Below are 21,687 nucleotides of genomic sequence, written 5' to 3' on the forward strand. Positions count from 1 at the left end.
CTGTTTCCTGGCAAAGAGTTCTAACACAATTAGAAGAGGAAGTTCCTGAAGTCTGATTAGATTACAGGATTGAGCACTGCTCTCCCTTTTCTTATAATGAGAATCCATTGTAGGTTTTGGAGCTGTATTTTCATAAGGTATCTATGTGTTTTTTCTGTTTCCTGTAGATTGCTGGTTTCCTGGGGGTTTTGTGGTGCCTGAGCCTGCTGGCATGTATATATGGTAAATTCACCTACATCCCTATGCAGGTGAATCCACTCATCTTGTACGGCTTCATGTTGCTTTTCCTCATCAACCCTACCAAAACCTTATATTACAAGTCCCGTTTTTGGCTGCTCAAACTATTGGTAAGTGTCTCAAACCTGATTTAAATAAATACATTTTTAAAATGTGCTGTAGCTGAGCAGTAGCAATTAAGTATACACAAGTGTGTCTAATCTTCAGGAAAGAGGGATGTTTATACCACTGCGTATTCACAGAGCAGACCTGATAAGGTATTGACTGCAAATGGCTGTTGAGCATGGATTGACAGAAGCAACTTCTGCTTGTCTGTACCGGTCTATCATTATCTTCATATTGCAGGTAGCTACTTGTTAATCTTCCTATAGACAGCTGTATACATACTTTCGACATGTGGAAACACTCAGATATCTTTGCTTGTTTGTTCCTTAATGTAGCAAAACAGTTTAAGTAGGGTTACAGTGCTCTAAGGCAAGGCTGCATGGATGCTCCTCAGCCCAAACCAGGCGAGTGCCAACATTGAGAGGGTTCACCAATGGAGAGGGAACCTTTGCAAAGGTTACTTCGTATAAAATTATGTTAATGGGTGGGGTTTTTCTCAGCAAATCTTTTTGTGGTCTTAAACTATTTATTTTAGGGCCAGCTCCTGTTTTTCTGGTAAGATAAATCTGGTAAATTGAAGGTAAATACACATTACTTCGCTGTTCCAGTTATAGGTGGGAGCTCCAAAAGAAGAGTTTTCAAACTTGCTGGATGGCTCATCAGTTTCTTCCCAAATGGCTGTTTCACACATTCCTCCCCACCCTGTATGCCCTTTTAAATTGACTTTAATCAAGTTGGTTCCCTCGATACCTTATTCTTGCTGGAAGTGCTCTGAGAGAATCGAGTGGAAAAGGGTTTGGCTGGCTGATGTTATTCGTAGAATCGTTTTAATGCCAATTAAAACAATTAACTTTATCTGGAACATGACAAAGATGAAACATAGAATCATGCTTCAAGCGTGTGTGTGCAGGTATACACACAGCTAGTTAGCCTCTGTGTGCTTACCTTTGGTATTTGATTTGCTAGCTTACTACTATTTCAGTTTCTTTCTATTTTTGCCTTCCAGCATTCAGGCATCTCTCATAGATGTACCTTTAGTCCCAAGCCTCATTAGTCTTACTGCTGTCCCTTGGTGCTAGGGGAAGCACTGGAAGTGCTCTAACTGTGTGAGCAATATCTGTGCTAATTTATCTCAATGTCTTAACAGGGTAGGATTCTCAGTCTTCACAAAGCTCTTAGTTTCCAGTACCTGCTCTATCCCAGCTGTCTCTAGACTACGCTGCAGTCTGCAATACACACGTATATTTGAGTGTGCACAGGCCAATTCATCCCAAGGTCTCCTAGAGAAAAAAAGCTTTATCAAAATGCAAGATCACCCTAATGGTGGAAAATGACACTGTACATCTGACTGTGTGTTAGGCAGGAGGAAGGGAAAAAAAGAGGCCAGACAAACCACATGAAGAGTAGCTGTTACGCTTTTCTAATATTCATTGCGCATAATTGGCTGTCTGAGTGTATTTTATTTCTCCTTGCAGTTGCCAGCAGCTATCTGGGTGAAAGGAGGTTTAAATAGCACAATTTGTAGAACTGTGCTGTTCACACAAATTTTGGTTTGGTGAGCTTTTTTATTCACGTGCCTGGTAGGTTTGATTTCCAGCCAAAACAAAGACTGTCATACTGGATGTAGCAGAGCATTACTGCCACCTTCAATTTTTCTAGAATCAAATCAGGAGCATACTTTAGTGTGTTGTAGCATTTTGTGATGGATCTAGGGGGCTTACTGCACCCACCTGTGGTCATCATCAACTGGCTTGTTGGTAGTCGTGGAGATCTGTTTTGATCATCCCTGAGGGACTGCAACTGATCTTCCTCTGAGGGGAAAAAAAATCACTTAGCCCGTAGTAAGTTTAATTCCCATGCCAGGCCCTTTCCTGCCTACATGCTTAGGTGAGCATTCTTTGCCCCTTTGCTGCCAGATGGGAAGCCCACGAGTGCACTTGTGTAGGCTGAGGAGAGCAGCTCATCGGGAGGAATCGGATCTGCTCACAGGGGGGATGCCACAGCGTCTGCGTGCCCATGCTCTTTGCAGGGTGCCAAAATGGCAAAACAACTGCAGGGAGCTTGTCTGCGAGAGGTGAAAATCTAGGAAGTGTTTAGCTTGTTTAGCTCCAGCTCAAATATCTACTGTCTCGGCACTTATTAAAACTGCAGTAATCAGCACCAGGAAGTCTGTGCTTCGATTGTGGAGCTGTTGATACGTAATCGCAACTGATTACTTGAAACTGAGATTCAACTCCAGCTTTTGATATATTACAACTTCACTCTGGCGGCCCATCTTCACTGGAGGATGTTACAGATGCTTCTCAGCTGGGAAGTCAGCTGCTACCAGTGGTACCTGCCAGCACCCTCTGGTAGCTGGGTTGCAACTCCAGCTGTGCCCAGGCAGCGTGCAGCAGCAGTCGGAAACCACAGGGCTTGAGGCACAGGGTAAGGAAGGTTCAAACAGCAGCTCAGGTTCTTGATGATAGTCGACTGAGATACCAGTGCCTTAATGGGTCCTGGACATATCTGCTGACTCCTCATCTGCTGTGACCTTTAGGTGGAAAGTTTCTGCTCTGTTCTATTCCCTTAAAAGTTTTATGCTGTCATCTGGCAGTGCCGAAGTGTCTCTCCCTAAATGAAATAACAACATGGAGTTTATTAATTTCTTCTTTTTTTTTTTTTTCAGGGAGATCTATCTGTAAAACTGTTTTCACATTTCATTTGTTTTAGTTGGTCTTTGTTTCTGTAAAAAAAAAGAGTCTATGATGAAACAGGTAAAGATAGTATTGAGGAGTGCTGGTAGAATGGAGGAAGGACCTTTTGAAAAGGAAGGCTGGCTTCTCTGACCTCTGCAGAAGCTGTTTTGCAACTGACTGCTTTGAAGAGGGACCTCACTAATGGCTGGCCCTGTTTGGGCCTTTCTAATGGGTGCTGTAGTATGTGAGCACAGTGCTTTCTGGGTCAAGATCCCTATCTGCTTTGTGTCACTAAGTCTTAATCCCCTATTTGGCTTTGAAATTTAGGACCAGGGCCTTAAATTGGCATTACAAGCTGATGGGAATGTGTCAGTCCTTTCCTGGGCTTCTGTAGCTGTGTACCCTTTAGGTTAATAAGAGGCGCAATATAAAAGATCAGTGTCAGCCTGTGCTTTCATTAATTTTAAGGTTCATAAATCTCTGAACTGCAGGATGGTGCTGGTGCTGTCTCTTTGAGAAATTGGCTGTTAGTAACTACAACTAACTGGGTAGAGAGAGTTGTAATCAAAGGTAATGGACCATGAAAACTGCCTGGTTTGAAGGTAGCAAAACTGCTGTTAAGGCTTAGTGGGAAAGTGGACTGGGATTGAGGGGGAGTCTAATTGACAGTCAATAGGATTTCCTCTGTCCTTTCTTTAACCCTTTCCCTGCTAGAGGGTTTAGGATGTCCAGCAGTAACAATGGTCACTCTTACAACTTCTAACATCAAAGAAAACTAATGTGTAAGGTAAACCGAGCCAGGATCAGGCTAATGGCCGTGCTGAGGGTCTATAACTGACATTAAGTGTGAGGGAGAAGGCAAGTGTGGAAGATGTCAGTAGATGTGACATAAATGCCTGAAAGAAAGCGCGGATTAAAATGAGGAGCAACAAAAGAAACAGCTGTGTACAGCTCTTACATGGAGACTGGGAGTTCCTGGAAACGAGCTTGGTTGGAGGAGACTGGGCTCTTCTGCCAGTAAAAAAACCAAAAAGGTAGGGGGGAGACATGAATAGTTGCATGCAGGAGGAGGAAAGTAAGAATGTTATTTGTACTAAGAGTGAGGAGATGGTTATCTTGTTTGTCAGTAGGAGCAAAAGGTCAGCAATAGATCTTCAAACATTTCTGTTATTTCCATATTTGTTCAATACTGTGATGTCCTGCCACTACATTTAGATCTCTTTGACACTATGTCATGAGTTATTCCCTTTTTTTCCTGACAGTTTCGAGTGTTCACTGCTCCCTTCCACAAGGTAGGCTTCGCAGATTTCTGGCTGGCTGATCAGCTCAACAGCCTGGTCGTGATACTCATGGATCTGGAATACATGATCTGCTTCTACAGCTTTGAGGTTCAGTGGAAGGACAATGCTGGACTTCTGGCAAATACAGGTAGAGTACTGCTGGCAACCCATGCGAACACAGTCAAAATGACCTGAAAAACATTGAGCAAGGCAACTTCGAAAGCATCTGTCTGTTTTGAAGATGACTACCAGTGACACAGAAAACTAAATAATTGGTGTTTCTATGTAAACACAGCATTGGAGAGATTCTGCCCCTTCTTACTTCCATCCAGAGAAATGGAATTTCACATCTGTGTTCATTTCCTAATCCAGTCATTTGGCCTGATGTGTATATTCATCAAAGAATTTAGACACAGCACTTCTTGATTGGCAAGAGAAATCCATTTTCCTGGCGTTGTTGTTTTATTTCATAGTGCTTTAACCATGTTTTTGCTTTTAGCCTGTTCCTGTTGCTCAGCATGAAAATGAGTTGTGTGAGCTTGTTAACCACAGCTTTCTGTGCTGTAGCCTGCTTCTTACAGACTCCATCACTGTACCCTAAAGCAAGAGAGGATGGCAAGAGATTCTCAGAGCTTGTTAGTGCCACCCCTTATTCAACTGGAGTTGATGCTGTGATGCCAGGATTGTGCGTGCTCTGCCTTTTCTCTCCTTTCTAGCCAGAAGAGCTGCAGAGCTGGCATATAAATTTTGACTTTGGCCTTCCCAGTGGCAAAACAGTACCTGTCTCCTCCTGCATCAGGCTGTTGTCTTTCCATTTTAAGCAGTGACTGCTGGCAAATTGTGTTGTCTGATGACTTTGATGCTTGCTGAAAGAATTTGCAGTATGCTTCAATAAGCATCAGTCTTCACTTTGTGTTTCCAATCTGTCTGATCTTTCTCTTCCTTCTAAGACAGTGTTGCAAGTAACTAAATATTTATTTATTAAAAATAAAATAAATAAAGTAACTGAGTAGATAACAACTCATCATTTTCATATCCAAAGAGTGGAATGATAACACAGTGCTTTGGGTTAAATATCAGCTAATAACTTGTCTCCATTAGTCTGAATAAAAAACAAATGCTTTTTAGTCAATAGGGTATTTGGTTTAGATGTGCTGAGCAAGACAGTGTGAGAATATGGCATGCTTGGGGGTTCCAGGCAAAGCTGGGGTTTTCCTGGTCATTTCCTCAATTAGAAGAAGGCTTTCAAACATGAGGGGTGTGACACAATGTCATGTTGGTGTAGTTGCCTCTCCCCCAGTTACTGAAGCCAGGGCTATGCCCTGGCTTTGCTTTTTAAAAAACAAACAACAAAAAAAAACCCAACACATACTGAAATATGGTTGGTTTTTGTTTTTTTTTTCCTGTTACAATAGACAATGAAAATGGGTCAGGGACATCTGAGGCAAAATAGCCTTTTTAAGCTATCTTGCAGGCTTTGGAAATGTCCTCCCATTTATGCACAAAAATTCAGTGTCGAAGGCCTTTTGTAATTCCACCCTTAATTTTATTATTCACAGTACTGCCAACAGCAGAAAATAAATTTAAAAATAGATTATTTCTAATCTTCTTGCATATTAATTATACTGGCAGCAGTGAAAGAGTTAGATGATGATCTGTCTGGATGTGCTAGTGATGTCCTGTCACCTGAATACCTCTGAGATGGAGTAAAGTGCTTGAAGATACTTTCTGGTGATGAGCTTCTCGATGTTCTGGATGTGTGTGTGTGCCTAAGTACAAGACATTGATGGGGAATTGCTGACATGTCAAGTGATATTACTCTTACAGAAAGGAAGACAATATGAGTTCTTAAACTTACTAACTCTTTGTCTCTGAAACTTTTTTTTCTTGCAGATAATCAGATTTGTTACAGCTACTCCTACGGAGTGAGAGCAGTTGTCCAATGCATCCCTGCTTGGTTGCGATTCATCCAGTGCCTGCGCCGTTACCGTGATAACAAACGGGCCTTTCATCTGGTTAACGCTGGAAAATATTCCACCACCTTCTTTGTGGTGACATTTGCAGCCCTCTACAGCACTCACAAAGGTATTGGTTATTTTGGAAAATCCCAAATCGTGGGATTTGTTTTTTACAGGGAAGAAGCTCAGAGTGTGGTGTCCAATTGAAGCATGAAATTTTGTCTTTTGGCACCTATGAAACATCTCAGTGGAAAGGCAAAGGCCTGCTTAGCTTGCAAAGAGTGTTTTAAGATCTTCTTTTAGGTGTTTTTCATATACCTGGTCTGTTTAGGACTGCATTTCTGAGTGCGAGAGAGAATTTTCAGGTTTTTCTCTCGAAAGGAGGAAACTGAAATGCCTGTCGGTTTTTGCTGTAAAGGGAGATTGGATGGGAGATGTATAAGGAAAGGGATAACCTAGGAAATACTTCTCCCTTGGCATTCATGAGTAGCTAACCTGGATCATCAAAATAAAATTGGTCCCTCATTCTTGAATGTGGGGGAGGTGTGCACAGTGCCAGGAAAATGCCCCCTCTGGATTTTCCTGTGTGTTTTTATCCATGTTTTTTCTGCAGCTGGTAGGGAGTTTTTTCCAATCCATTTAACTGCAGATTGAGCTCTGATCCCTGAAGTTCTCTATCTCCCTGGAAACGACAATTACTCGATTCTGCTTCTGTTCTGAAGGAAAAAGCTTTTAGTTTCTACATTTCAGGCAGTCACCGTGCCTTTCATTGTTCTGAAGTCCTAGAAGCTGTCATCTTTTATTTGAAAATATACGCCTTCTGTATCTCCAGAAATTAGCAACCGCACACGCAGGGCAGGGAGAAGTGTTCAAGGAGTGCTTCTACTTACCATGATGGTTTTTTGGAGTGGTGGCAGGGTTATTAGAAACCTTCCTGTGGCCAAGAAATGGCTGTTTTGACATAGCTGGGCCTGAAGTCACGCCAATAATGTTTGTCAAGCCTTGCATTTTAACGGCAGAGAAGTGCATTGGTGCAAGCTCACTGAAGGCTGGAAGTCAGGCGCTCTGTATCCGGAGCTACGTGCAAACCTGGTGTGTGAGCATCGGTGGCGGATGCAGCGTCTGGCCCCTCTGTGCATCTCCTCCCTGTGTCCCTGGAGCTTGTTCCCATTGGAACTTGTTTGCTCAGTGACATTCTGCAGCTCTTCAGTTCCAGCCCTGCAGTCCAGTTAGTCACTGCCGCCAAACCCTGAGATGAGACAAATACAGATTGCCTGGCTACAGTCACTGCTTATACGCTTTTGGGTGCCTGTTTGGGGAGGCTGACTAATTCTTCTCCTTGCTTGGGGGGACGCTCTGGCAGAGCCTTCTGTGGGAAGGTTCGGGTAAGTTTGGAACCAAGAGGAAAGCCGGCATCTGTCAAAATGCCCTGTTGAAGAATTTGACCTCTTTCTACTCCCCTTGAAGCTTGCCTCCGCGCCAGTACCGCTGACCTTTGTTCTGGTGGCTGCCATACGTAACTGTTGTCTGCTCTTCGAGGCTGGCAGGGAGTGGGTTGTAACGAGGTGTTTACGAGCCAGGCACGGGGCTTGTTCCAATTGCTGAGAGGTGTTCATGACTCCCAGCTTTTGTCTGTCTGGTTTTGTTAGTGGGAGTCAATAGCATGTGGTTGTTGGTATCGTACAAAAAAATTTTGAAACTTTGTGGGCTTTGGAAAGTACAAGTTAGCACAGATTATGTGAATGCCACTGTGCCTGGGCTTGTAGCGGTTTTTCAGAGGGCTGCCTAAAGACCTTGCTGTGTCTTCTCAGCCCTGTAGGCCTATTCTCATCCTGCCATAAATGCACTTTCTAATATGCTGTACCTGTTAAGAATCCAATTTTATCTATGTGCTTTACATAGATTCCTAGTTCTTTTTGAACTTGGAGTCAGATGGTCTATCATCAAGTTGTTGTGATGTTCCTGTTGAAAAATAGATGCGCTGCTCGCCCACACCTTCTCTGTGTCTGCTGAAGGACAGCAGAGACAAACACCGATCTCTTACCTACAGAACATCTGTAGGGGGCTAGCTGCTGGCTATGAAGAAAGCAAGCACTGCCCAAAACAAGTCTCAAATTGGTAAAGCTCCTTGCTCTTTAGACCTGCTTTAAATTGCAGTAAGGAAGGAACCTGTTAATTGCTGTGTAACAAGAGTTTTATTTAAACAGATTTTCATGCCTGTGTTTGCAAGCCGATGACTTATACCTCTGGAATGACAGCTTTTGGCTGCCAGGACAAGAGGGTAATTGGTGGCCTTTTCTTGGGAGGTCAGGTAATGTACACCAGCGCCTCTTCTCCACTTGGGAGACCTGAGGGCGTCACAGCCCTCTGGAAAGGCTTGTCTTCCTCCCTTGATTTGAACACTGAATAATTTGTAGCTGCTCTGTAGGTTTTTAGCTTGCGTCTGCCAGCTGTGTGAAGATGGACTGTGCGGCTAGGAGGGTTTGCTGTTGTTGAAAGCCAGCTAATTCATACAGAGTGCACTTATGGCATTGTTGTGCTTGTTGGAAAACAACTTGAACTATACTGTGGACTCTTGACTAGTATCTCAGTTTCCCCAAAATATTGCTGTTTAATAATTCGTCTTGCATGGGCAGTGAATAATTTGGATTCTTTCTTCCCTTAGAGAAGCTATTTCTTTATTTTTCTTCCTCTTGGTTTAGATGGAGAATACAATTTTCTCTGCTAATTGCAGTTGGGATGTTGTACCGGTGAGATCTGTTAGATTTTCTCTCCCAGACTGGCAATCTTGTTATCCTGGGACTAGACCATATTTGCAGAGTGAGCACCAAGCTATCATCTCCTGAATTAGTGAATTGCATCTCCTGAAGTGAGAGCAACTACCCCTTAACTTAAGACCGGAGAAGGCAGCAGTTGTGTGGATGACGGACAACTCAGGCTGCCCGCTTCACCGCGGCTCAGAAATACAGCCACGTTTCAGGGACAACAGCAGCAACCCAAGGGCAACTGTTGCTGAGCTCCCAAAGGGAGAATTCTCAGTATTTTTATATCACTCAAAGGAATGGGAAGCAAAGGCCGTGTTCTGTAAATATAGTCCTACGGGGCATGTTTACACAGGCAAATGAGGCATATCTGTAACTCTAAGCTTCCTAGCAACTGGAGCGCGTGCCGCTCATCCCTGCGCGCCCGCAGCACAGCTGAGCAGAAGCCTCTGTCCTCAGCTCCGTCCTACCCTTACTTTACACTAAGGAGTTCAGCGCTGGTGTTAGCTTCCCTGGCAGTGCTGAGTAGCCTTCCCCCAGAGCTAGCCAACTGAATATGATATTGCCTTATTTAATCCCTACGGAAACCTAAGTGGTGCTGGGGAAACAAATTATTAAGTTGGAGTCTGCGGTAGAGTGTTTACCCCAAGTGCAGTGTTATTTTGATACGCAACTACTTTTTGCAGTGTCTGCCAAAAGCAGATGCGCTTTCCTTGACAAATGCACCAGGATAGCTCCTTCCACTTAGTGCAGCTTATAGTAGCGTTCCACAGGAATCCCCCCTTGTATAAAGTGTGCTTGCAGTTAGCAGGGCGCGCTGACATACCTACAATAGCCAGCCTTGGTTTCGTCCCTCGCTCAGACCTGGTTCAGCCTTTGTAAGATAGGATTGTTATATTTAGGTGTTCAGCTCTTATAAGAAATAGTTCAATTGGAGTTGTATTGTACTACTCTGAGAGCCGGTCGCTTCTAAAGCTTTATGCATGATGTATGCTCCAACTTTATTCTTTGTAAAGTGAGACACATCTTAGTTTTGCTACTGTCTGTCAATTGTCTCTTACCTTGATGCTCCCACAGTGTCGTCGGAAATATCTTGCTCACGCAGAATATAGATTTGCCTTCTGTGCTTGAGGAACTGAGCTTCTTGAGTCCTTTGTACTCTTCCATCATTTTCTTGTTTTGGGGGTTTGCTATTTCAGTGTGAGCATTTGTGTTTACCTTGGTTTTTTTAAGGAATGTGTTAACTGAGCTTAAGCACAAGTACTGGGTTAAAATTGGCTGTGTGGAATTTTGTCCTTTTACTGAAAGGAAAGATTGTTTATGCAAGTTTTAATCGGAAGCTTGTTTTACACACCTTATTCAATGCAATCCTTGTCATCTGGGTAGTATCCAGCTATTTATTAACCTCTGAATTATTCCAGAGTTAATCCACCTGGCCTGGAAACTTGAGTAAGAGGCTCTTCTTCCATACTGCTCCCACGCCCTTTCCAAGTACCCCAAATAAGACTGCTGAACGCTAGCTGTCATCGGCTTGGAAGTGCCGCAGAGAGCCTTAGGTCTGTCTAAGATAATATAACTGCCATGCACTTTCTCATTAAACAGCCCAGGAACTTGACAGTAGTTACGAATACAGAAGTTAACTAAATAGGGCTGTCTCTAAAGAGTAGTGCTTCTGTCCATGTTCTCACCATCACTTCAGAAATGGGCTTCTCCTGATGAAGTGATGTGTAATTTGGTTTTTTAAAAGCCTGAGAAAACTGTGAAACTCCTTGCTTTGCCAAGGAATGGAGATGTGAACTGTCAAGGCAGGAGTCATCCTTCGATTAATGGGCTTTTGCAGGAAGGTGTCGCACCATCCCTTACTAACAGAGAGGTTCGACCAGATGAAGATGAATGGGAAATGTACTGCTTTTTGAAAATACAGTGGAAGATTCCCAGGTCTTGTAACTGCTGCCCACTCCTCATTAATCACGATGGCTTCAGCTGTTTACCCGTGGTGATATCAGCTGGCGTAGCCAACTTCACGCTGGAACGGATCGCTGGTTCTCCCACGATCTGTCCCACTACAGCTCTGCTGGGGAGGGGTATGACTTCCAGGCGGAGGATAATGATGCGTGGCAGGACGGAGAGGATGGGAGTTACTTCAAGCTGTTGCACTGGGAGCTGCAGGAGGATATTTGACTGCACCTTAGCTCGGCTCTTCTCTGCTGGCTGAAGTACTGGGTAGTGGGTTGTGTCACTTAGCCCTTGTTGCTACCTTGTTAGGAACTGCAAGGGCTGTGAAGCAAATTTGTCTGTGAAGCAAATTTGCTGGTAGGTGGAAAAATAATTAACTGTAGTCCTAAATGGTTACAGCAGGAGAGGACAACAGGATGATGTGAGAACTGGGACTAAAATGACTTTCACAGAAATCAGACATTGGTGCAGCAGTTTATAATACCTCAACTGAGAAATGTCATTTAATTTCTAGGTAGTGGGGCGTGGGGCAAGGCAAAATAAGTGGACATACAGAATTCAAGTATAATTTTTTTTTAAAGTACAAAATTAAAAAAAAAAAAATTCACCAAAGAATGAAGTAAGTAGCATTTGTGAGATCCTGTTCCCTAGTTTATCCGTTGTGTGTTGGTACGAGATCTCCCGTCTCTCCCCCTTTCTCAGTGCTGGAAGAACTGTCAGTGCTGCAGCAAGCCAGATCATTTGATTTAGTTGCCACAAGAGCCTTATAGAGTGCTTGGATTGACCTCTTGAAGTAAAACAAACTTTTTAATGGGATTAACTGGCTTCTTTCTTAATACTTGCAGTTTTTATGCAGCTTGACTTAGCACAGCATACTGGCAGCTCCATCAGGATGTTTATGTGGAGCCAAAACATGCAACGTCTGTCACATTGCTGTGAGCTAGGATGAATTTTTGTGTGAAACCCTGTCATCCCATGCCCAGGAGGCCTTCAGTAATGAGTTGTGTTCATTAGCCAGTCTTTCTGATCCTTTCCATCGGAGCAGCAGCAGTGTCATTAGTGAAGAATTGGAGGCATTGCCACGGGCAAACATTTCCATCCTGGCCTCTGACCTCCTCCCAGCTTTGACATGGGTCTCTGCGGCACCCTGAGCGAGCCCGGCTTCTGCACCCTGGCTTGTTAGCTACTCTAATTGCTTAGACACCTGTCCTGGTGATGGTGCTTCAGGGTCAAGGTGGGAAGGGTGAGGAGCACCTTGGCAAGGCTGCAGCAGGACCACCCTGGCTGGGGCAGAGGTGCCGGCAGGAGCTCGCTCACCGGTGAGTGAACGGGTAAGGCGAGATGAGATGGCAGCCTGTGCTCCGTGGGGGTGTTGGGCAGAGCGATTTCGGGAATTGCCACCGCACTCCGAACGTCAGCATAAATGAGGCATAAAATCCCACAGGGAAATCTTCCCATGCTCTGTAGGTCTACAAATGTCAAGTGGGACATTCGCGGTGTCGGCAGCTGCGCTGTGGGGGAGAGGCAGCCTTGGCACCCTGCCGCTGAGTGATTCATGCGTTTGCTTCTCAAGATTGCAGCTGAGGGAGAGGTGGATTTTAATAGCCGGGGTTTTGAAAGTGGACTAATAGTACCGTTTGTATCACTTAGTACACATTGGTGTTAAAGGTGACTGGAGAAATGGCAACACTAATGAATGAGGTGTAAGTAAAAATGGTGGCCTACTGATACCTTATTTCATGGCACTTAAGAGGAGTAAGCCTGACCTTTTTGTAATGGAACATTTTTAGAAAAGCAACTGACTACATCACAAGTGATTTTCCTTTCAAATGTATGCAAGTCTGGAGCTCTCTGGTGCTGCAGACATCTAGGTTATGCAATCATCCAACAATATTTTTTTTTAATTTTAATTTTTTTGGTTGCTATTATATTTTGAAGGAATCCGCTTTGGGATCTCAAACCACTACAGACGTAGCAGATGACATTGTCTCCTAATCCCTAAATTGTCAAACGAAGGCCATGGTTACCATGCTATTTATTTCTCATTGTGAATCCAGATGTTCTTATTGGTGAGACTGCTGACAAATGCTTAGATTGGAAACCCCATCCTTCTCAAGGTAGCAGTTAAACATCCCCCAAGAACACTTCTCAAATGCTAGAGGAGCCATCAGAAGAAGAATCAGATCAAATCTCAGTCATGACTGATATGCTTCTTCCTGTTCACAATTCAGTCTTATTCTCCTGTTTGTGAAATACAGGCAATGAGATTGCAGCAATGTCTTGAAATTAGGCACAGTCATAGTCCTACAAGCCTAATGCAAACTTGCAGAGTATTTTTAGTCAAAACACAATTTGGGGATTTCCCTGCTCTACAAACAGAATCTAACTAGAAGAAGAAATGAGATGTTGCCTCCCGACAGTTCTTCACTGTGCTGTATCTTGCGGCTTTGCTTTAAATTGTGCCTGGAGGCTATAGCAGAGGTTTGCAGAATCTAACAGGAAGGTTGTTCGTAGGAAAGGGTTGGCGTTTGACAAAGCCCATCAGTGTGCAATGGCGAATCCTCCGTGTGCTCCTCTGGGTTGTTTGCCTTTTTACTGCATTAAGTCCACTTTCATGTCGTGGCTCTGCCGTTGATCGGTGTTAAATAGCGGTACGTGCTGGCTGGGCAAAAAGGCAGCACTGCTGCTGTTCCCTCATTAAGATGTATAATTACTGAGGGAGCAGTAACGCTGCCCTTCAAGCAGTAAGGTGTTAGACAAATGCTTTGGGATGCCATTCTGATGGCAGTTATGTAGATAAGTCACTTCTGGCTGTCACCCCCCTCCTATTGTGTGCTGGGATGGAGCTAATGGGCACGTGTCAGCCCTGGGCTAACTGGGTAGAAAGTATACGCTCAGTACTCCGGTATCTGTGCTTGGCTAGAACACTGTAAATATATATGTATTTTTATATATATATTTTATATGTTTATATACTATATATATAATCTGGTTCTACTTAAATCTGTGATTGAAAGGCTCGTCATCAAAGGAAACTGAATTCGGCATGCCTTGATCAAGAGGTTTTTAATTGATGCTGGTGGCAGAACTGCTCGGGCTGGGTCAGTTGTGCCTCGTAGCAGGGCTTACCTGACTGTGTTTCCTGATAACCTCGTGCTTCTTACAGCTTTTATCACAGCTTTCCTCATCAGCAGAAAGCACAGCCAGCTGTGGTGGCTGACACACCAAGAGTGCTTATCGAGGGCCATTGTGCTCTTACCCAGATCTTCAATAATACATGGCATTGATTTTTGCTGTGTTGAATACTATATAGTGTTTACATTCCCCCGAATAATTCAGCAGGGTAAACAGATAGTATTCTTTGGAAGTAAAGTCAATATTAACAGCATTCAGGATAGTATTTGCTGTCCATCTTTGATGGAAAGCAACCTTTCTCTTGCCTGTGTTTAGAAGGGGCTATAATTTCTGTAGAATATTATTCTCTTAGAATGCTAGTCAGATACTGTGTCCCTTGGGGCTGCTTTTGGGATCCAAGTTACTGGCTATCAGCAATTTTTGCAGGCAGTAAATTCTGCTGCTGCAAGTGCCATTGGCTGTTTTCTGGGATTGTGGCCATTCACAGCTTCAGTTCAAAGGTGAAAGCCTTCCATTACTTATCTAGTTGACCTTCTGGAGCCATTTGTAGGTGTGTTTGTGCAGAGTATCTGCTGGAATTGCCTTTTATAGGGTAAACTGAGGATACTAATGGAAATTCTGTGGTGAAGGTTGCAAACGGCCCCTGTGGTACACTGCTTCCCATTGACTGTGCAGCAAGTGGAAATAGCAGGGCGCTGCGAACCTGAATAGCCTCTGACATAACTGAACACCGCCACATTGCAGACATGCTAATGTGAACATGGACTGAAACCCACCCATCGGCAGGGAGGACAAAGCTACACCTGCAACTTTACATGCAGAGGTTTTGTGCTGAGGGTGTTTTGTCCTGCACGTGCTCTTTTGAATAACTGTAGCTTGGGGAGTTGCTACGTGGCAGTGCCCTTTGGAGCACCAAGTAGAGGTCCTTCGTGCAGCTCTTGCTGAGTGAACTGGTGGTTGTGCTGCCAAAGGGTTGCTGCAGTCCATGGGATGTTGAATATTTGGTCTTTTTTCCCCTCTTGGAGAGGCTGAGATCTACCAGTTGTCTAGAGTGCTTCTCTCATCCTGAGACTGTCCCTGTCTAATGGTTTGTTGGTGGTTTCCAGCACATGATTAAACAAAGAAAAAACACAGGATGAAACAGTTCCTGCTCAAATAGACCCCGACATCATCATACATATGCACAGTTATGTATTGCTCCTGAAAAACTAGCAGACCAGGAGTAGATGGAGCCTCTGGGCAGAATATGAATGCCTTGATTTTCTAACCCCCTGAGCAGCAGTGAAGAGGGCTACCAGGACCAGCCAGTGGAGATTGAGATATAATTGCTTGCCTAGAGCGGTAACGTATTTCTGTACACCAGCTGAATACCAATGAGGACGGAAGGAAGGAAGGTACCAAACAATTGCAGGTGGGAGGAAAAGAAAGATAAGTGATTAAAGGAAGGGACTCAAAGGCCAAGGCTGAAGATAATAGGCTACTTGTGATTAGAGCATTTTATCAGGGAGTGATTTAGTTTTTTAATGAATTTTTTCAGGAGCTGAATGCGTGACAGAGCTGGTCGGTGAGAAAGCAAGCAGGAGCAAGGGGCGAGCAGTGTGACCCCAGGTGCCACTGAAAAGACTGCTGCAAAGACAGGGGTGGGGAAGGAGAGCTGAGGCCAGGGTAACCTAACTAGAAGAAAGCACATCATTTTGAGGTTGATGAATTTAATGCCACAAGATTTCTTACTTGGGCCTTTTTCTTCATGGTGTTCCTCCTTTCTGTAGTTGCACACAGTAACCTTTAAGGTTTAAGCATCATGAACCTTTGAAACCACCTTCCTATGTAATTGCCAACTTAAGATATGGTTTTGTTAGTCCCTTATGTGGTTTGAAATGATCGTCCAGAGCCAGACTGTACTCTCCATGACCGGAAAACTCCGCAGGAGCACCCAGCAATGCTGCTTTGCTGCTCTTCAGCCCTGCACCTGCAGGGTATGGCTTGTGCCAGGGAGGTGGCCGAAGGCATGGCAATGGATGGTACTGTCTGCACTGCCTCCTCCATCTCTGCTCCGTGAAGATGTGGAGTAAGACTCAGTTTATTTGTACTCTGCCCTTAAGGGAAAAAAAAGCAGCATGACCTAACCTTCAGACCCAAGCTTGACAGGAAGCACGCAGCCTCACAGGGTAGTTTGGAGCATTTTAGATGCTTTGAAAGCAATTAACTCCTTAACTGCCTCTCTAAATTATTGTTTAGAGTCTGGTAATGGGAAGTAAACATGGAGATCTAATGAGCTAAAAATAATATTGGAAAGAACAGGCTTAGTGTCTCTGAGTCACTGAATGTCAGTATCTGCCTTTTCTTCTGGAAATAATGTAGTGGAGGCTTCAGAGGAGCTGGCAGGGGAGGATGAAATCTTGCAGCAGAGCCTTAACTGCTAAGCTCCAAAAATCTCACCTGTGTCCTGCTTTGTGGGCAGCTGCACTTCTAAAATAGATGGGAGAGGTGGTTTCAAAGCAGGAGGATTAATGTACCTGAGCATCAGAGCCCATATTCTGCAGGACTTCTCTGCCCGTTCCCGGCTGACGTCATGGCTCTGCAGCGGCAGTGGCAGATGATGCGATGCTGGACCTGTCCCTGGGTAAAGCCGAGCATCGGGAGGATGCGATGCGGGTTACTGCTCAGGCTTCTGACCTCGCACAAAAGCAGAGAAGCATGTCAGACTCGAGAGCTGCAGCAGATCCGTGTCCTTCTCTGCCGATGTGAAGCTTCACTGCGGATAGGCTTTGCTGCATAAGTGCCTTTAATAGGTTTGCTTTAGGGGGTGTGTTTTGAAAGGAGAATGAGTGTGTGAATTTGACCTATACCCTGCACATCATGTCCGGGAAGCCTGAAAGGCATAATGAGAAGAATGCACTCATACACGATGCCTCTCATTTTCACCTCCATTAATTTTATCAGGTTGCTGCATTACATTTTTATTGTAATTGTTAGAAACAAAAGGGAAGGAGAAGGCAAATTGCCCTGTTGCTCCCTCTGTGATCAGCTTCAGGGATTCTGTTGTTTTAAAGCCACATATATGGAAAATAGAGCTGTTACTTAGTGTAGCATTGGGTTTGGACTGAAAACATTACGGCTTTTTTGTACTAGAAGTGTTATTGGCTTTGTTAGAAAGAATCGGTGCATGAGCAATTGCAGTGGCTGCACAGAAAGGAGGAGACTCCTGATAGCAGTGGGATGCAAAGTGTCTCAGCCTTGCAAAGTGTTAGAACATATTTTATTTTTATGAACTTTATGACTCAGATTTGCTAATTAAAGGCAAACAGAATTATCAGATCTGTTTGTTTTTACCCAGCTGACTGATGTAGGGAAATTTAGCTGAATTGAGACAGCAGCATAATTTTTTGGGGGGGAACGGGAAACAACTTAGTACAAAAACATATCCACAGGAGAGCAGACTTTGGGCCCACAGTCCTGTGTTTCCCAAAGAGGAGCTTTGGGCATTTAAAACTCCATACTGAGCCTTCTCCGGGATTGATACATACATGTTAATGTATTGGCCTTCTTTTTGCTTATTTTCTGCTGCCACCACAACCTCTCAAATGGCTAGTGGAAATTCCTGTACTGCGTGTCCTCTTTCAAGCTTTTAGTGCACTAATTCACCATTGTTTATATTTAGAAAAACGAAAATATTATCTTAAAAAACCCTCCTGAGCACTGCCTCACTGCGTTTTCCTTTGTACCAGCCTGTGTCCTTTGTGAAATATGGCCCTCAGCTTCCACCTGCTGTCCAGAGTTAGAATGACAGGTCTACTGCAAGTTTCGAGAAAATAAAAATTTTAGCTCAAATTTCAGTCCCAAGTGCAGAGCATTGGACGAAATTAAAGTTTAAATAAAAATATACAGCTGGTCCTGGTAAGGCTTTCAGTTTGGTTCAGATTAGCTAGCCTGTTTTTCCCAGAGCTTATTCAAAGAGGGGTGTTACCTCACTGATCAAATCAGCCAATTTGTAGCTGTTTTAAGAAGCAATTTGCTTTATGTTGTACAGAAGTATACTGTTCTTCTCTTTTCCAGCTAAAAACCACAGTGACACCCAAGTGTTCTTCTACCTGTGGATTATCTTCTATTTCATCAGCTCATGCTATACCCTCATTTGGGACCTGAAGATGGACTGGGGTCTCTTTGACAAAAATGCTGGTGAAAATACCTTTCTTCGAGAAGGAATTGTCTACCCACAGAAAGTGCGTATACAGCCTGCTCTTCCATTAGAGAAGCCTTTTAATATTTTAACAAAACTTGTTTGGAGCATGTTGCAGTTGGCCACTGGTGCTTCCTGAATGCTATGGGCTGGGATTTTCTGGCTGTAGAGTTCATTTGTTTCAAAGAGATCGTTTCATGCTGTTCACTTTTCTAGTGGTTGAGCAGCAAATTCTGTATCTTCCTGAGGGCCTGAAGAGGTCTGTTTTCTGTACAGAACATGTACAATGAGCTCTCCTGTTTGTCTGTCTTGTTCTTCAGGCATACTACTATTGTGCCATTGTAGAAGATGTCATCCTGCGTTTTGCGTGGACCATCCAGATCTCCCTCACTTCCATGCAAATCTTTCCATATGCTGGGGACATCATTTCTACTGTATTTGCCCCACTTGAGGTATTCCGGTAAGGCTGCCTGACTGAACAGGTCAAGCTCTTTAACAGTTTCATTGCTTGTATAACATCAGCACAATGGGAAATGCGTTGCTCCTTGGGCATGGAAGATACTGGTCCTTGAAACGGAAGACTAGGTCCAACGGGAACATTTCATCCAAACAGGGTGCTGAGTGAAGAAAGCTGTAGAGGGCTCTGCAGCAATGTGAACCTTCGTGCTGCGTTTGCAGTTTCCTCTGAACCTAGGCCTAATCTTGAGGGGTTTGTTTTTATTATATTTCTCTTTAAAATTATCTTGTTGCAATTTGCAGACGAAATTTCAGTTGACTCTCAGGTTTACAATTATTCTCAAATCTCTGCTGCTTTTCCAAACACTAATTTGAATTCTGCATCATCTGTTTGGATCCTACAAGGTTTCATGGCTCTTCACACTCTTGTACTGTAGTTGGAGACCCAGCCCCACAGCTTCTTGAGATGAGTAAAAGCCCTTGAAGCGGAACCTCACTCATGTACGTGGTGGAGGTTGCCTTTTGCTTGTAATGCCTGCAGCCTTCATGCTGTCCAGACTAGGGCTGTCATCATTAGGACAATGAGTGAGCCCGGCAGATCTGTTCTTCCCCAGAGAGCAGGGAAGATGTTGTAGCAGGTGCTGCTGTTAGTCATTTGCTCTTTCTCCATGCTCCAAGTGTGTTCCTAGAGGCGCTTTGATCAGTGAGAACAGTCAGTGGCATCCAGATGCATGTACCAGTGCTTTGTCAAACACAGGCAATGCCCTTAAAAGTGGAACTGAACTGGTAACTTTCTTTTTTTCTCCACCCAGGCGGTTTGTGTGGAACTTCTTCCGTCTGGAGAATGAGCACCTGAACAACTGTGGTGAGTTCCGTGCCGTGAGGGACATCTCCGTGGCACCGCTCAACGCTGATGACCTGACGCTCTTGGATCAGATGATGGACCAGGAAGATGGTGTACGAAACCGCCGCAAGAACAAACAGTGGAAGCGCAGCCAGAGCGTGTCCTTGCGCAGACCTCGTCTTGCTTCACAGTATGTTTTGCCTTTCCTCCAGTGCAACAAACCAAATCATGTGTTAGTGCTGTTGTTAATGAATGGTGGCCATTTATGGACTGGGTAATCATGCAAAGATCTCAGCCAAAATAGTCATTCAATGGGAGGACAGATCCAATGAGTAAATGAATATTTCTCTGCTGGAGGGTTGATCCAGCCTTTACATCATCTTTGGGTTCTGGTAAACCACTGGAAAAGGGGGTTCCCTTTACAAAACTGCCCTCCTGCAAAAAATAGCCTGTAGCAGTTGCGAGAGGTAGAGGAGTAGAGGTTATCTTCAGCTGGCCATTTCCAGGCTTCAGACCACCCCAAGATTTCAGTTATCCTTTGGTTAAGATGTCGTGTGTGAGATTTCAGACCCCTTTCTCTCCCCAGTCTAAACCCATGCAATGTTTCTTTCTACCCCTCCTTACTCCCTAAATGATTCCCCACCTTGCACCCCAGCCCCTGAACCTCTTGACCGCGTATCTTCACTGCAGTGCCTGTGCTCCGAGCATCATAGGGTGCTCCAGTGTCCAGGCATCGCTTCTGCCCCAGCAGCCCTGCCCTTTGGCCAGGAAGCAAGTTTGGGCTCCCTGGGGACACTGAAGTGCAGACTGTCGGCAGTGTTGTGCAATCGCTGCCTCTCATCCCCCTGTTGCATCGCTGCCTGGGAGGGGCGGATGGGAGGAAGAGGAGGCTGTGACTGTCCCACAAAGGACGTGCTCTGGCCTGAGCCGCAGCCCCCGGGCTCTGCTTGTCTCGTATCCCTGTTGGCTGATAGTACACGGATATGACCAATACCAATAGTCTTCGTGATGCCACTGCAGACTGAAAAACTTTATGTGGAGAGGATGTGGGCCAAGGCCTGGTCAAATTCCCTCCACCCACATCCATTTACCCTCCGACACGCAGCAAACCACGACACGTCAGGCATATTCCAAAAGAAGCTGCTGTACCTTTGTGCAGCCCGGTGACAGATTGAGCAGAAACCCTCCTTTTGGATTTCCAGTGCCTGTTGCAAACGTTTAAGGACTTTTGTGCGGAGGGGTGGATGGATGCATCGCGGCCAGCAGAGCCACAGCGGTCCCTGGCCGTTGGTCGGTGCAGCCCGGCAGAGGGCATTGTCCCTGCTGAGAAGGTGGCCGGCCTGGGGTGGCATGGGCAAAGCCATGGGAGGAGGATGCTGAGGGACGGCTGTATTTACAAGGCTCTGCTATTCCCAATAAGAGTGGGAGAGGGTGAAACAATTCCTCTTTGTGGAAGAAATTTCCAAGTGCACTGCAGTTTTATTTTCTGCGTGTAGTAATGGGAATTTCTTCTCCCTACTGAGTGTTTTCTGTTTGTTTGTTGTTTTTTTTTCCAGGTCCAAGGCTTGTGACACTAAGGTATTGATAGAGGACCTAGCGAATGAAGTGAACACATGAGATGGCCACGGTCTCTTATTCCGCATCCTTTGTTTTCTCATTCTGTTCCCCTCTTCCCCAAGTAACCCGATCTCTGGTACAGTTCCAGCTGAAAACAGGAGAAAACACTGAACACATTTTCTGAGCTCTTCCAGACCAGATCCTATGGACTCCAACAAGCTCACTGTGTTTCATTTCTTTTCTTCTGGGTTAATTTTAATGTTCTATTTTAAAAAAAATAAAATATTTTACTTTGTTTTGCCAATAAAGAGGACAGTTCAGGAAAGAAGGATTGTTTACAGTCTCAACAAGGACATACAAACCTATCTGGATAACGAAGCATCATAGGGACTCCCTCATGGGACAGTGCCGAGAGCACACTCGGTTTCTGCTTGGCCCGGTTTTGACTGGTTGAAACCGGACTTAAGTTTTTAAATCTGATTATTTTGGTTTTGTTGGTTTTTTTCTTCATATCCAGCGCTGAGGCACTGGCTGCACTT

At 44.5% G+C, this 21,687-nt stretch overlaps 1 protein-coding gene across 1 annotated transcript in view; it reads left to right on the forward strand.

Moving 5' to 3' along the window:
* Window positions 1-21,476, forward strand: part of XPR1 (xenotropic and polytropic retrovirus receptor 1) — a 107,671-nt gene extending 86,195 nt beyond the window's left edge. Inside the window, exons 9-15 of the mRNA XM_086754105.1 lie at window positions 168-347; window positions 4,283-4,448; window positions 6,194-6,385; window positions 18,168-18,334; window positions 18,612-18,751; window positions 19,560-19,781; window positions 21,148-21,476. Coding sequence (XP_086610231.1) covers window positions 168-347; window positions 4,283-4,448; window positions 6,194-6,385; window positions 18,168-18,334; window positions 18,612-18,751; window positions 19,560-19,781; window positions 21,148-21,208 — 1,128 coding nt within the window. The 3' untranslated portion in view covers window positions 21,209-21,476. The remainder of the gene's footprint in view (window positions 1-167; window positions 348-4,282; window positions 4,449-6,193; window positions 6,386-18,167; window positions 18,335-18,611; window positions 18,752-19,559; window positions 19,782-21,147) is intronic.
* The last annotated feature ends 211 nt before the right edge of the window (window positions 21,477-21,687 follow it).

This window comes from Chlamydotis macqueenii, chromosome 8 (assembly GCF_036417535.1).
Source record: "Chlamydotis macqueenii isolate bChlMac1 chromosome 8, bChlMac1.mat, whole genome shotgun sequence".
Classification (NCBI taxonomy): domain Eukaryota; kingdom Metazoa; phylum Chordata; class Aves; order Otidiformes; family Otididae; genus Chlamydotis; species Chlamydotis macqueenii.